The sequence below is a fragment of the Leptidea sinapis genome, chromosome 2 (assembly GCF_905404315.1).
Source record: "Leptidea sinapis chromosome 2, ilLepSina1.1, whole genome shotgun sequence".
In the NCBI taxonomy this organism is placed as follows: Eukaryota; Metazoa; Arthropoda; class Insecta; order Lepidoptera; family Pieridae; genus Leptidea; species Leptidea sinapis.
In genome coordinates this window covers 2,666,409-2,680,908 of record NC_066266.1, presented here as the reverse complement: position 1 = coordinate 2,680,908, position 14,500 = coordinate 2,666,409, and the positions used below count along the sequence as shown (strand labels likewise).

General features: G+C 38.4%; 1 protein-coding gene across 2 annotated transcripts; it reads left to right on the top strand.

The window, feature by feature from the left end:
• Positions 1 to 2,981: 2,981 nt before the first annotated feature.
• LOC126972696 (zinc finger protein 26-like) lies at positions 2,982 to 12,810 on the top strand. Of its 2 annotated transcripts, none has more exons than XM_050819598.1 (3): positions 2,982 to 3,168; positions 9,153 to 9,417; positions 10,752 to 12,810. In XM_050819598.1, the coding sequence occupies exons 2-3, from the start codon at positions 9,163 to 9,165 to the stop codon at positions 12,759 to 12,761; spliced, it is 2,265 nt and encodes a 754-aa protein (XP_050675555.1). In that variant the 5' UTR covers positions 2,982 to 3,168; positions 9,153 to 9,162; the 3' UTR covers positions 12,762 to 12,810. The 2 variants fall into 2 exon arrangements, with proteins under 2 accessions (XP_050675555.1, XP_050675564.1); XM_050819607.1 differs by lacking the exon at positions 2,982 to 3,168 and adding an exon at positions 3,843 to 4,798.
• The last annotated feature ends 1,690 nt before the right edge of the window (positions 12,811 to 14,500 follow it).

The following is a 14,500-nucleotide window of genomic DNA, read 5'->3' as shown; positions in this document are numbered from 1 at the left end:
GAGATCATATTGACTCGAGTACAGAAGTAGCAGAAGAAGAGGATGAAGAGTGGATGTCGTTCGAAGAGAAGCCAGGAGATGAGAAAGAGACACAAACTGAACCGACAGTAGAGAGTGGAGGCAGGTTCAGAGGCCAGGTTTTTTCAATTATCAAGCCAAATCACAAAAAGATGATCCGCTGACTATCGAGGCACTATCGAGAAATGATGCTGCACAGTGGAGAGATGCGATACAGGAGGAGCTTGATGCATTAAAGGAAAATGAGACCTGGGTTCTTCTGAAACCTGACCAATCGAGAAATGTTGTTGACTGTAAATGGTTATTTAAAGTCAAAAAGGAGGCCGGGAATAAAACTCGGTACAAGGCTCGATTCAAGATGAGCTAATGAGACGTGTTCAAGATGGCTAATGGAGCCATTTCATGGCAAAGCTCCAAACAGAGGAGTATAGCACTATCGACAGCAGAAGCTGAATACATAAGCTTATCCGAGGCTGCGAAAGAGGCCATATACCTCCGAAGATTTTTAAAAGAAATCACAGATAAAGAGCCACCCATTGTGATTCATACAGACAGCCAGTTTGCTATGGCTATTGCACGAAACCCAGTGCACCATCAGCAGACTAAACATGTTGATGTGCGCTATCACTTCATTCGAGAAACTATAGAAAATGGAGCAATCACGCTGAGGTATTTGGAGACACAGCAAATGGTTGCTGATGTTTTGACAAAGGCAGTAATTAGAGGAAAGCATGAGTTTTGCAGAAGTGAGATGGGAGTGCATTGAGGATTGTCCGTGAGTGAGTGAGTGAAAGGATTACAAGAATCTGAATCTTGATAGGAAGTCTGATAGAAACAATTGAGGAGGAGTGTTAGAGCAAAGAAGTACAATTGTTCATTGACTGGCTGGTATGAATCATGACGTGTGTTTGGATTTTTAGAGTGACTCCTGGTTTTTCTATGTCAAAAGAAAAACAAAAACTACCTTTATATCTGTTGTGTCAGCTGAGGCTGAACGCTTTATTTTTCTATTATTAATGTGCTATTTTTATCAAATATACTATATAACTGTATCTGCTATGTTATTATCAAACTCCTAATATTTTCCGATATGCACTGCGAGCACTGCACAGTGCTATCACTGTAGAAAAATTTGTTCCGTTATGGACTGCATGTATATTGCCGCAGTACCCTAGGGAAATATATGACATCATAAATCGTCGCCATATTCTACTGTGAGCACTGGCGTTTTCGAGGTGAGGTACTCGCAGAACTTTGATCACGTGATCAGTCAAAACCACTCGAGTGCCTAACGTTTTATTAACAATACCTACAGTTTTAAATAGTAACCAGTATAACTAACTATAATGGAACGGCTTCACAGCATACTAAATTGAGGTCACACTGAAGTGACTGTACAGTGGTCGCAGTGCATATCGGAACATACCCACAAAAATGCTTTATTGTGCTATTTTTGACTGTAGAAATCATAGCCGCAATAAAAATAAGTCCAACGAAGGGATAAATTATCATCGGTAATCATAATTTTCCGATTTAAATACAATTTATATATTTAATGTGTTGTGTACAATTAAAAATCAACAACAATATTACGACGTATGATTCATTTACCTTTACGTTTAATCGATGTAACTTATGTTAGAATGCATGTACATATCGATATAATTTATCGAAATAAATTTTATCTTTAGAAATTGTATTCATGTATTGCTCATTTCCATGTATCAAGCGATAAGGGTGTAAGTACGCAAAATGTTATAATATGGTTGTGGTAATTGTGTACAAGAGAGAATAGGATGAATTCAAATTAATTGTTTTAATTGTCTCTTTGGTACCTATAGCTAATTATAATTTAACAAGTATGTGTAAAATTCCAGTTAAACTAAATAAGACTTAATTTTTAAATATAGACGAACAATTCTTTTTAATTAAATTTTAATAATTGGCATAAATTGAGGTTTCGCCGATAAGGTTGAGTCGAGGTGAAGAAGAAGAAAAACATCATCACATCATGGAGTAGAGAAATTACGTCATAGAATTGTAAAAAGTAGATCGAAAACCATGAATTCTGGGAATGTTTGCCTTCATTGCAGCATAAAATGTACATCATATAAAATATCATAAGTCTAACAAGATTATTAATACTTTATTACATTGAAGGATCAAATTACTGTTCTTTATTGTCAATAGTGACGTGCACAAAAAATTATCGAATGTATAAGTTCTATATGTGCCCCTGTTCTTTTTATTAAATTGTTTCATAGTAGAACTGTCAAGCCGTGCGTCAATAGATTCTATCATAGAAAATATGTCCATACAGAACAAATATTTAAAATAAAAATAATTATGGGCCCAAAATCTAAATAAAAACTATTCTATCTCTCAAGTTGGACCTGCACTAAACTGCACTCTATGAAGTATTCTCCATTAAAATCCGTTCATTACTTTAGGAGTCCATCGCGGGCAAACAACGTGTCACGTAATTTATATATATTAAGATTTTTCGCAATTTAAGAAAAAGTTTTGAGGTTGTCATAATCACTTTAAGAATATGAGATTAGCGTTATTGTATGAAGTTCGAAATTGCTGTAAATAAATTTGATTTATGTCTTTTCGTGATTGTCAATTTAGGCCTATCATAAAGCCGGAAATGTGTGTATTACATATTTAATACATAAATGTGTGAGTTTGGCGACATCAGTTTTCACAGTAAAATGACATGATGCCACTTCTACTAGTTTTTTCTGTTCTGTGCCAGTAGCCTACAATTATTATAACGTAATATTTTTAATCTAAGTAAATTCTAAAAAAAAACAAAATTGAAGAGTCGTTACATCCTCTTTGTTCCATATTAAGAAGCCACTATCAATCTAATCTTTGCTTTAATTGTCAAAATTCTTCAATAATTATAATTCACTGTCATTTTATGATTTTTCCGATCAATTTGAAATTGTCAACTTGCGATAATATGCAAAAGCAGCAAAACAAAATTTTTCCGAAGTGGCAAGTGCCCAGTTGTATTGTATTTTGTCTATATGTTGATAAGATAAAATCCGCAATCTTTTTAATTCCATATCCATGGTTTACAAAAACACATTCTTACTATTTCTAATGTCTACACCGACATCAAGAATTATATTATGCTAATAGGTGAGTACCAACTTGAATATGAAATAATATTAATAAAAATGAAGTGACGTGTATTGCACAATATCATGCGGTTTAACCTTGTGAGTATGCTTTTATTATTTTATGGTTATCTACGTTAGAGGGTCGATAATCGTAATATTAAATCTTAAATCCTTATTATCGACAATATACCTATAAAGCAGTCGAAAGCTGGGCACAAACTCAAAAACAACGCTTTGTTGTTTCGATATAAGCTTTGTGGGAGGATCTGACGCCAATCTCTTATTACACCATCCAGACTTACTTATTTGGAATCCGTTACAACTCACAATTATTATATACATATAATTTCTGTGGAAAACTGACACTAGGATTACAAGCTACTCTCATTGGTGAATGGGTAATCAAAAGCCAGTCTGTTTGTAGCCTATGTTCCACACATTCAACTTGAGCAACCACAGAAAAAATTAACCATAACATAGCTTTGGGCTGTTATCTCATATAAAAACAAAAGAGGTCCTCTACATTTTTTGTGATTCTTAGAAATTTCTGAGATTTTGGAATGTCTTCCATATATATTATATATTATTTTATATGGAAGACCATGGTAATTCATACTGCTGCTAGTACCAGTTTGATCTAAGATGCTTCAAAATGTGCTACTTAGCAGCTGAACAAATGTATAGCATATGTGCAACTGTAAGTAATATTATACAGACCAAAAATACTGTTTACCAGATTTTCTAGCATATGACAAAGTGTGCACAGTACAATGCCTTTGTCAAATAAGTTGGAGAAACTCCACACAGTCTTATATGCACTGTTTGTAAACTTTACAGACAGTCAATGTGCAACCAGCAACTTCTGCTGTTGATACTTATTTTGTGGAATAGGAGAACAAATGAGTGTACAGGTCACCCGGTGTTAACTGATCACAGCTGCCCACATTCTCTTGCAACACCAGAGGAATCACATGAGTGTTGCCGGCCTTTAAGGAAGTTGTATGCACATTTTTTGATGATAGCAAGCCACAAAGACCCAAAAATGTCTCTGAACACATCCTAGATGTTCACTGATGGCTAAAGAAATGGAGAATAAGAGCTAGTGCTGCTAAATCACTGCATATAATATTTACTCTGTCTGCTGTAAAAACTTGGAGAAAATAGGCTACCATACAAAAAGATTTTAGAAAATACCTTAGATTGCACATAGGTCAACACAATGACCAAAAATATATATTATGACAAAAATGTATACTGAATATAAGGAAGGTACTCATCATTACTTATTAAACTTGTTACAAGGCAATTATAATAAGAGAATTTCTCTAGGACAGATGTAAACATACCAACAAAGCACTGCATGAAAGTAAGGAGGAAAGGAAAGTAAATTTGGATGCCATCTGACCTCATGGAACTGTCCAAATTTGACCCTAGAGCTACAAGATAGAGTCTCTAACCTCCAAGATGCAATACTGTCGCTGGGAGCTGAGTGTCAAAATGATAATAATATACTACATAGTTTATGTGAATGAATGCTGATAAAAAGGAAAAACGTATTATGTCACAGCACCGACCGAGGTCTCTATTGAGAAGTGAACTTTTTGGAGAGACTGGATTTAATTGATTTTGTTCAATTCAACAGTTCTAATGTATGTGTGTTGTGTGTATGGATGTATGTAAACCTCTTATAACAGCTTACCAACTTTACAGCTTAACTTTTAAACCAAACTTTGAGACAATTCCGACAGGTAAATTTTAAGAAATCTCAAAAAAAATAAGAATAAATTTTGATATGTGGTTTTTTGAAATAACTTTTAAACGGCTCTTAACCGTTCGATTCCAAAATATGATCAGCTCTTAACATCAAAAACCACTTTTTGTAAATACCGCCAATATTAATTGTCTTTAAATAATTCGACTCGTGTAGAATCAAAAACCACGTCGCTCGCCAGCAAACCGGTCATCATAGGTTGATTCCTTCCTCAGTTATTGTTGATTTTTAGAAGTGGGAGAGTCACGCAGCCGTCTTTTGACGTCAGCACAATCGGGCCAGACTCGTCCGGGTTAATTACCACACTCGCACATAATACCGGCGTGAAGTAGCGGCCTAGTGCCGCTATGTTTCGCATAGGTTAGTGTCGAGGACCGGAGGCCATTCCCCCCCCATCCCCAACAAAGATTATGAAAGCGGTCCCTAAAGAGATAGTACCCCAGGAGGGTACCGGCTCTACCAGAGTCGGAGAATCCCTCCCCGAGCACTCTAGCTCGGGCTGCCCTTCGTATTCTGGGGAGGGCACAGTACCGCATGACCAAGGACAAACGAGGCAGTAACACCACGGCACCCCGCTCCACACTCAACGTGGACTTTTGCAATATCAGGGGAATTCACTCCAACTTAAACGCCGTCCACCACCACCTTGAGACGGCGAAGCCGGCCTTGTGTTTCCTTACGGAGACGCAGATATCTCGACCTAGCGATACGTCATATTTAACGTACCCCGGGTACAAAATTGAGCACAATTTTTTGCCTCATGCCGGGGTATGTGTGTACGTTAGGGAGGATATCTGCTGTCGCCGTCTCGGCAATTTTGAGGGTAGGGACCTGTCCACTCTCTGGCTCCGCGTAGATTTAGAGGACCGCGTCCGCATCTATGCGTGTGTCTACAGGTCCCATAGTGGTAACGCAGAAACCGATCATCTCATGGGCTGCGTTCAAGCGGCAATTGACGACGTGCTTGCACAGATCCCCTCCGCTGAAATCGTAGTCTTGGGTGATTTCAACGGGCACAATGCCGAATGGCTTGGATCACGTACCACAGTCTACGCAGGGCGATCTGTGCATAATTTTGCATTGGCGTACGATCTGTCCCAATTGGTTGAGTCGCCAACGCGGCTCCCGGATGTGGATAGCCACATGCCGTCCTTATTAGATCTTCTGCTGACTACACATCCCGATGGTTACCAGGTCATTGTCGACGCCCCTCTCGGAACGTCCGACCATTGCCTGGTCAGGAGTGTAGTGCCTATACGACGCCCACGTCGCAGACCACCAGCGACCCGCCGCGTTTGGCACTACAAGTCAGCAGATTGGGATAGGATGCGTTCCTTTTTTGCATCCTACCCTTGGAGCAGGGTTTGTTTCCCTTCGGATGATCCTAGTGCCTGCGCCGTTGCAGTAGCCGATGTGATACTACAGGGCATGGATATTTTTATACCAAGCTCTGTAGTACCGATCGGTGGCAGATCACAGCCCTGGTTCGATGCGTCAGTTAAAGCAGCATCTGACTGCAAAAAACAGGCGTATCGAACTTGGGTTGCGGCGCTGGGCACAAAGGATCCGAACTGCATAGTTCTAAAGAGGAAATACAACCGTGCTTCCAGATTTTTTAAGCGGCAAATCGCCCGTGCAAAGTCAAAACACGTCGTCAAAATCGGCTAGCAGCTTTCCAGTTACCCGACCGGAACACGCAAGTTCTGGTCGTTGTCGAAAGCTTCTCTTGGTAACTTCAGCCAGCCGTCCATGCCGCCGTTGCACATGAGGAATGACACCCTTGCCCATACGGCAAAAGAGAAAGCCGATCTCCTGTGCGCTCTTTTCGCCTCCAACTCGACTCTTGACGCCAACGGAAAAACACCGCCGACCATACCGCGGTGTCAGAGCTCTATGCCTGAAGTACAGTTCAGACAGAAAACTGTTAGGCGAGCTCTGTTTTCGTTGGACGTCAGGAAGTCGAGCGGGCCGGATGGCATTTCTCCAATCGTGCTTAGAACGTGTGCCCCTGAGTTTACGCCGGTGCTAACGCGTTTATTCCGGCACTCTTATTCCAAAGGCGTGCACTCATGGAAGTCAGCCCTTGTCCATCCGATCCAAAAAGGTCGCATACAGGTCGTTGTCGACGGACATTGCTCGAACCCGAAGCCCGTGAATGTTGGAGTGCCCCAAGGCTGTGTGCTATCTCCTACGCTGTTTCTTCTGCATATCAATGATATGTTGGACACCTCTAACATTCATTGCTATGCAGATGACAGCACTGGTGATGCCGTATACACGGGCCATGCACGTCTCTCTCGGGAAATCGTCGACCAGTGCCGGGAGAAACTTGTGTCTTCTATCGAGTCCTCTCTTGAGAAGGTCGCGGAATGGGGTAAATTGAACCTTGTCCAATTTAACCCCCAGAAGACTCAAGTTTGCGCGTTTACCACTAAAAAAACCCCATTTGTCGCATCACCGCTCTTCGACAACACTTCCCTAAAAGCCTCGCCTAGTATCGGAATACTGGGTCTCGAAATCTCGAGCGATTGCCAATTCCGTGGCCATCTGGAGGGCAAAGCCAAATTGGCTTCAAAGAAACTGGGCGTCATTAATAGAGCACGGCAATACTTCAAGCCGGCCCACATTCTAGCGCTGTACAAAGCGCAGGTCCGGCCACACATGGAGTATTGCTGTCATCTCTGGTCTGGCGCACCCCAGTATCAGCTCGATCCATTTGACCGCGTGCAACGCAGAGCAGCGCGAATTGTCGGGGACCCAGTACTCTGTGAACGGCTGGATCACTTGGCGTTGCGTAGAGACGTCGCTTCATTATGTGTCTTCTACCGCATTTATCACGGGGAGTGTTCCGAAGAGCTGTTTTACCTAATTCCTGCCGCCGAATTCCACCTTCGCACGACACGCCACAAGTTAGGATATCATCCACCATCTGGAGGTGTGGCGGTCCTCCACAGTGCGGTTTACAAGGAGCTTTCTTCCACGTACTACAAAGCTGTGGAATGAACTTCCTTGTGCGGTGTTTCCGGGACGATACGACATGGGTACCTTCAAAAAAAGCGCGTACACCTTCCTTAAAGGCCGGCAACGCTCCTGTGATTCCTCTGGTGTTGCAAGAGAGTATGGGCGGCGGTGATCACTTAACAACAGGTGACCCGTACGCTCATTTGTCCTCCTATTCCATAAAAAAAAAAAGATGAAAGAAAACCGAAAAATGTTTTTTTTTGGAATTCGATTTTCCGAGTTAGATCAAGATACTTTAAGGCTCAAAAAACTGCGTTGAATGCCGCCTAGCGCGAGAAAATCGGTTTATTCATTCAAAAGTTATTGCGGTTTAAAAATTTATTAAATAGGGTTTTACGTAACTTTTATCAGACGAATATTATTAACATAGAACATTACTATTTGAGCTCGAAGATTCAAAACAACTCAAATTATATTTTTGAGCTTAAAGACCTCAAAAGACAAAACAACAAAAAAATTATCTCTTCATAAGCACAATTTGAAGTGTTTATGTATGGTAATTAGTAGAAAGTTTCAGGGATGGGCTTTTTAGGGTAAACTGGTTTCCTGATTTTTTTATATCTTACCATATCACCTTGATTGATATAAAAATTTATTTTTATACTAGCTGATGCCCACGACGTCGTCCGCGTAACGTCCTACTTTCGAATTGAAGATTATCTCATGTCCTATTCCAGTTCTGGTTCCGGTTTTCGCTCCTGTTCCCAACATATTATATAAATATTATTTCAAGGAAGTTTGCTATGGCAAATTAAACCTACTATTGGTATAGTTGTAGCTTATCGACATGATTTTCAGTTTTTCACAAATCCCGCAGGAACCATGGTTTTTTCCAGGATAAAATGTAGCTGTCCTTTCCCAAACTCCAGTCTATCGCTGTACCAAATTTCATTAAAATCTGTTCAATAGCTCCAGAGTAAAAGTGTAACTTACATTCCCATTTTTCATATTAATAGAGATGTATTTATTTCTATTTAATGTTATTCTATTAACTAAAGATTAAATAGTGTGATGGAGTTGCAAGGTAAGGTTGCTTCTATTGCATCCTCTTGCATTCCTGATATGTACATGTTTACAGAACATACCGTCATAATCTATACAGGTGTCTGTTTGGACAGCAGTTTCTATGTACCTACATTTGAGATACAATGTATTTAATGTGCCAAATAATGCTTGAGTTAAATTTTAAATTATTATTTGACTGTTTTTAGCAAAGTCAAAATGTCTACATCAATAAAAACAGAGCAAAAAGAGGGTCGGAAAGACCCTACAACATTCCTACCTGAAGAGCCAATGACATATGAAATTAAAGTAAAGAAGAAGAAAAAGAAACGAAAGCAAGAAGATCCATTTAAAGATATAGAAGAGAAAGTTAAACTTCCCACTGTGATGGTGTTTGATCCATCTTCTGACACAATAGACCCAGAAGTTAATATAAAAGTGGAGAATATTGAGGTGGAGTTGGATTTTAATGATGTAAGTATGACATATTTATTATTGGGGGTTCTTATTGATTCTTGAGCGTTATTTTATTCTTAGGTAGTAAGTAGTTGATTTGTTTGTTTTCCCATGGCAGAGGTTGTAATGCTAACTAAAATGTTTGTGTCTGCATCATAGGGTGGGGTGCTCCTTTAATTAATATATGGTGATGGCAGCAGTATCTTATGCATGTGTGATATACAGGTGTCCCAGAATGTAACAAAAACCGGGGGAAAGGTCCTCTTATTGAAAAAAGTGGCTGTGCCCAGATCCCCGAGGAGATAATGATTATAAAGCGTGGGCCATCTAGTGATTTAAATTTGAATATATATACAGGTGTCCCAAAGTTATGGGACATGAAGGGAAAGTACCTTAAATATCGTAGATAGCGTATTTTACTGAAATAAGACTTTATGTTATTTTTAAAAGTTAGTAATTCTGCATTCAAAGGTTTTCTAAAATTTATTTGCCTCGTCTGGGACTCGAACCGGCTTAAAAGTAAAAAAAACACCCCTACTTTTATGATTCTAATCGAAAGAATGGCCAAAACGTAATAACTCTTCTTAAGTAACATAGTATTTTAAAAGAAAGGAGCAACGTAAAATTTTTGAGTCAAATTTCAAGAAAGTTATTCATTGCCGACGACGACCTTCGAAAATTAGAGATATTATCATTCCATAGATAGCATTGATTATTCGTAAATAAGTACCCACTTCATAATAAAAATGCTTTAAAGCATAGTTTTAGTTTAAAAGCGATACGAGAATGTGGGTGAGTTACAAACAGAATTGTGCCAAATCATATCGAGTATTCACCATAAAATGATAAGAAAATCAAAAGGCAGCGGACTCATTAAAAGATTGGCGAATTGCGTAAGACAAGAGGGATCATATTTTGATTGAATTGAATTAATTAATTTACAAAAAAATACCCACTTAATTGACTACTTTCTCATATCTACATATCATAAAAGTAGGGGTGTTTTCTTACATTTCACTCGGTTCGATTCCCAGAGGCAAGTAATTTTTAGAAAATCTTTGAATGCAGAATTACTAACTTTTAAAAATAATCTAAATCTACGATATTTAAGGTACTTTCCATTCATGTCCCATAACTTTGGGATATCCTGTATATGTGTACACCTATACATGCTCTAACGAAATTGTGAAATATTAAAAAATGACTACTTTTCCATTAGGTAGTTTTTGACTTCCAATAATTTATATTATATGCTAGTTTGAATACATGTGTCTGTTTGTCTTCCTAATGCATCGCATCATCATCTCCACAACTAAATGCTATATCTCTAAAAATTTAAATATTGTTTTCAGTTTGCAAACACCAGCGGATTGATGGTAGAGGCCGCATACAGCGAAAACAGCCAAAGCGAGCCTGAAGTTAAATTAGAACAGGAAAACAAAGAAGCACTACTTCTCACATTTGAGGAACTTCTGAAGAGTGAATCTGTGAAATTCGAAAATGAAACAAACAACGAATATGTCATTGATTATGGCCATGAACAAAACATTGCAAGAAACTATGTCTGTAAAGTGTGCCATTTAGTCTTTCAGTCACCAAAAACATTACGAATGCACCAAAAAAGAAAACACCAAGTATTTAGAAAGTCTTTCAAACATATTTGTGACTACTGCAGCATGTCATATGAAACAAAGAATAGTTTAATTGCTCATATAAGAAGAAAGCATGGTCCTAATTCAACCCCAGATGACTTTGAGGAGAGGACTTGCGATATTTGTGCATTGGTTTTTAAAGGTATGTCCAGGCTAAGAATGCATATGAGGAGAAAGCATGGCTCTTTTGAAGATTCCTTCCAACATGTTTGTGAGCACTGTGGACTTACATACGACAAATTAAGGAGCCTGATTGTGCACGTTAAAAGAAAACATTCCGGACATATAAAAAGTGAAACAGGCCAATGGTATAAATGTCCCTTTTGTCCAAAGATATTTTCGAAGCGTGAAACTTACGCAAGACATGTCCAAAGAAACCATAAAGTTAATGATGATGTCAAAGAAAAAGTCGAAGATGAAAAAATTAATGTATTTCCAGACGAGAATGATGAAGTGTCTTGCACAGAATGTCCACTAGTATTTTCAAGTCCAAATTTTTTAAAATTACACATGAGAAGAAAGCACAATGCTCTAAAAGAAGATTTTCGACTTAAATGCAAAATATGCAATTTGTCTTATGATAAAATCGAAAGTCTAAAGAGACATGTACGAAGGAAGCATGATAAAGGGTCATATTGCTTTGTGTGTAATAGACAATTTGATACCAAGGAACTGTTTTTAAGTCATACACACACAAAGCAAATTATTGAATGCTCCATTTGTGGACTTATTTTCGCCTCGAGAAATGGTTTAAGTAAACATACGCGCCATTTGCATCATTCCGATGAACCTAAGAGAGTATTCTGTCATATTTGCAATGAAGGATTTTATGATAAGAGACAGTTAAAACCACATTATATGAGAGTGCATTTAAAAGTGTCGTATTCTTGCCGTTTTTGTAATAAGGTGTTCAAAGCCAAGGAAAGTTACAGAAGACACATTATAGTAAGGCACCAGAATACTTTGCCAAATAATCAAAAATGTGACCACTGTACGGAAACATTTCCTGATGAATTTGAATTGAGTAGACATGTATATTTAGTACACCATTTAAATGACGGGAAAATTATTAAGAAAGAAGACGGCGACAAAAACGGTTTTCAGTGCACAAAGTGTACGAACAATTATGATAGTTGGGAAGAGCTGCGAATACATTTTGAAGAAACTCATTATTCAAAATCCGAGAGTCAATGTCAGGACTGCGGTGAATTAGTACCTTCAAATGAATTGCAGAAACATATGCAATCTGTACATGTCAATAACTCAATGAAATGTAAGTTTTGTGAGTTCACCGCCAAAAACAGAGCGAGTATGACTCAACATATGCTGAGGCACAAGAATGCAACTACATTACATTGTCAGCAGCCTGGCTGTAGGTATAAGACTTTTTATGAAGGGGCCATGGATAAGCATAAACGGAGACATGCCTCCCAAGGCGTTAAGTTACAATGCACAAAGTGTCCATTTCAGACTATGAATAAGTATGTGTTGAAGTATCATGAAGAAGCTCATGAGAGTGGTAGTAAACGGTATGCTTGTGACCAATGTGATTATGCAACAGTGTTACCAACTAATTTAGTACAACATAAGTATAAACATTCCAAGGAAAAGAGGTTCAAATGTGAAGTATGTCCATTCGCTACAAAGTACAACACCTCTTTACGATTTCATGTAAGAAAGAAGCACTGTGATCTCCCTAGTTTTCACTAAGTGTTATATATTATATTATATAGAGTTTAATATATTGGTGTTAATTATGTGTACTTGTTTGATTTCGATTCACAAGTGAAGCAATTTCATACTGAAAGATTTATAGACCGGGGTCAATAATTTTTGCTAAAAAAAATAGTTATAGTAGGATAAAACTTTGGAAAAGCAAGATCATAAATAATAAAAATGAAAGGAAAAATAAATAATGTGGCAGTTGTCAAAAAAAATTGAGGTTGACAGTTGACATACAAATCTCGAGTGTAAGATGTAGCCTTCAAGCACAAAGTGATAAACCTGGCCTGTTTTCATCGGTTGTCTAGCAGCAAGAGGCTGCATCTAGACATTAAATAACATAATATTTAAAAGTACCTACCTAAAGTTTAACCAACACATGAGGAGTACTTGTTGACGTTTATTGCTCGAACCTGAAGCCTGTGAACGCTCGAGTGCCCCAAGGCTGTGTGCTATCTCCCACGCTGTTTCTTCTGCATATCAATGATATGTTGGACACCTCCAACATACAATGCTATGTAGATAGCACTGGTGATGCCGTATACTCAGGCCATGCAGGTCTCTCTCTCGGGAAATCGTTGACCAGCGCCGGGGGAACAACTTGTGTCTTGTATCGAGTCCTCTCTTGAGAAGGTCGTGGAATGGGGTAAATTGAACCTTGTCCAATTTAATCCCCAGACGACTCGAGTTTGCGCGTTTACCACAAAAAAAACCCATTTGTCGTATCACCGCTCTTCGACAACACTTCCCTTAAAGCCTCGCCTAGTATCGGAATACTGGGTCTCGAAATCTCGAGCGATTGCCAATTGCCACCTGGAGGGCAAAGCCAAATTGGCGCAGGTCCGGCCACACACGGAGTATTGCTGTCATCTCTGGTGTGGTGCACCCCAGTATCAGCCGACCTCACATCGCCGGTTATTTATTTTTCCTTTCATTTTTGTTATATTCTCGTCCTTTTCCAATGGGTTTCATCCTACTATTATTTTTTTTGGTTTCTAAAATTATCGACACTGGTCTATATGGGTTACTAGATAAACAAGATTAGTTATTGCAAACAAAAAGATTCATGTTGTGAATGACGCCGATATTTCAGAGTTGTACGAGAAATTTATATTACTTTACTATACTAGACACGTTATAATATGATCTTATGATTTCTTACAAAACCAATTTTTTTCTATAAAAAATTTCACAAACGAATGTTTCCGTTGTGTGCTAAACAAAAACGGACGCTGCCCGCTAATGCCAAATATATACTAATATATTTTGTCTTCAAAAGCACTTTCCGCTCTTTCACTATTGAAAGATAATATTTTTGAATGTGATAAAATCTTTAAATTTGATCATGTTTCTGGCTCTGATGTTATAAAAGCTTTTAAATCTATTAAAAATAAGGCGACAAATGATCTTTGGGGCATATCAGTTAAACTTGTCAAGTCTTTGATTGATATTATTGCGCCAGATTTAGCTATAATATTTAACAATTGTATAGAATATAGTGAATTTCCTGACGTAATGAAACATAGTAAAGTAGTACATTCACTGCTAACCTCAGAAAGGGAACTCATTGCAGGGCGGCAATTGTTCGCGCTGTGTTGCCGCACCACTGCTTAGGATTTCGTATATGCCCTCGACAGTAATGCGTTCAACACACGAACCGCATAATATTTGCGATCTATTATATTATAGAGGTGCTCTTTGCGAGTTCATCTAACGTCACAGGCGAT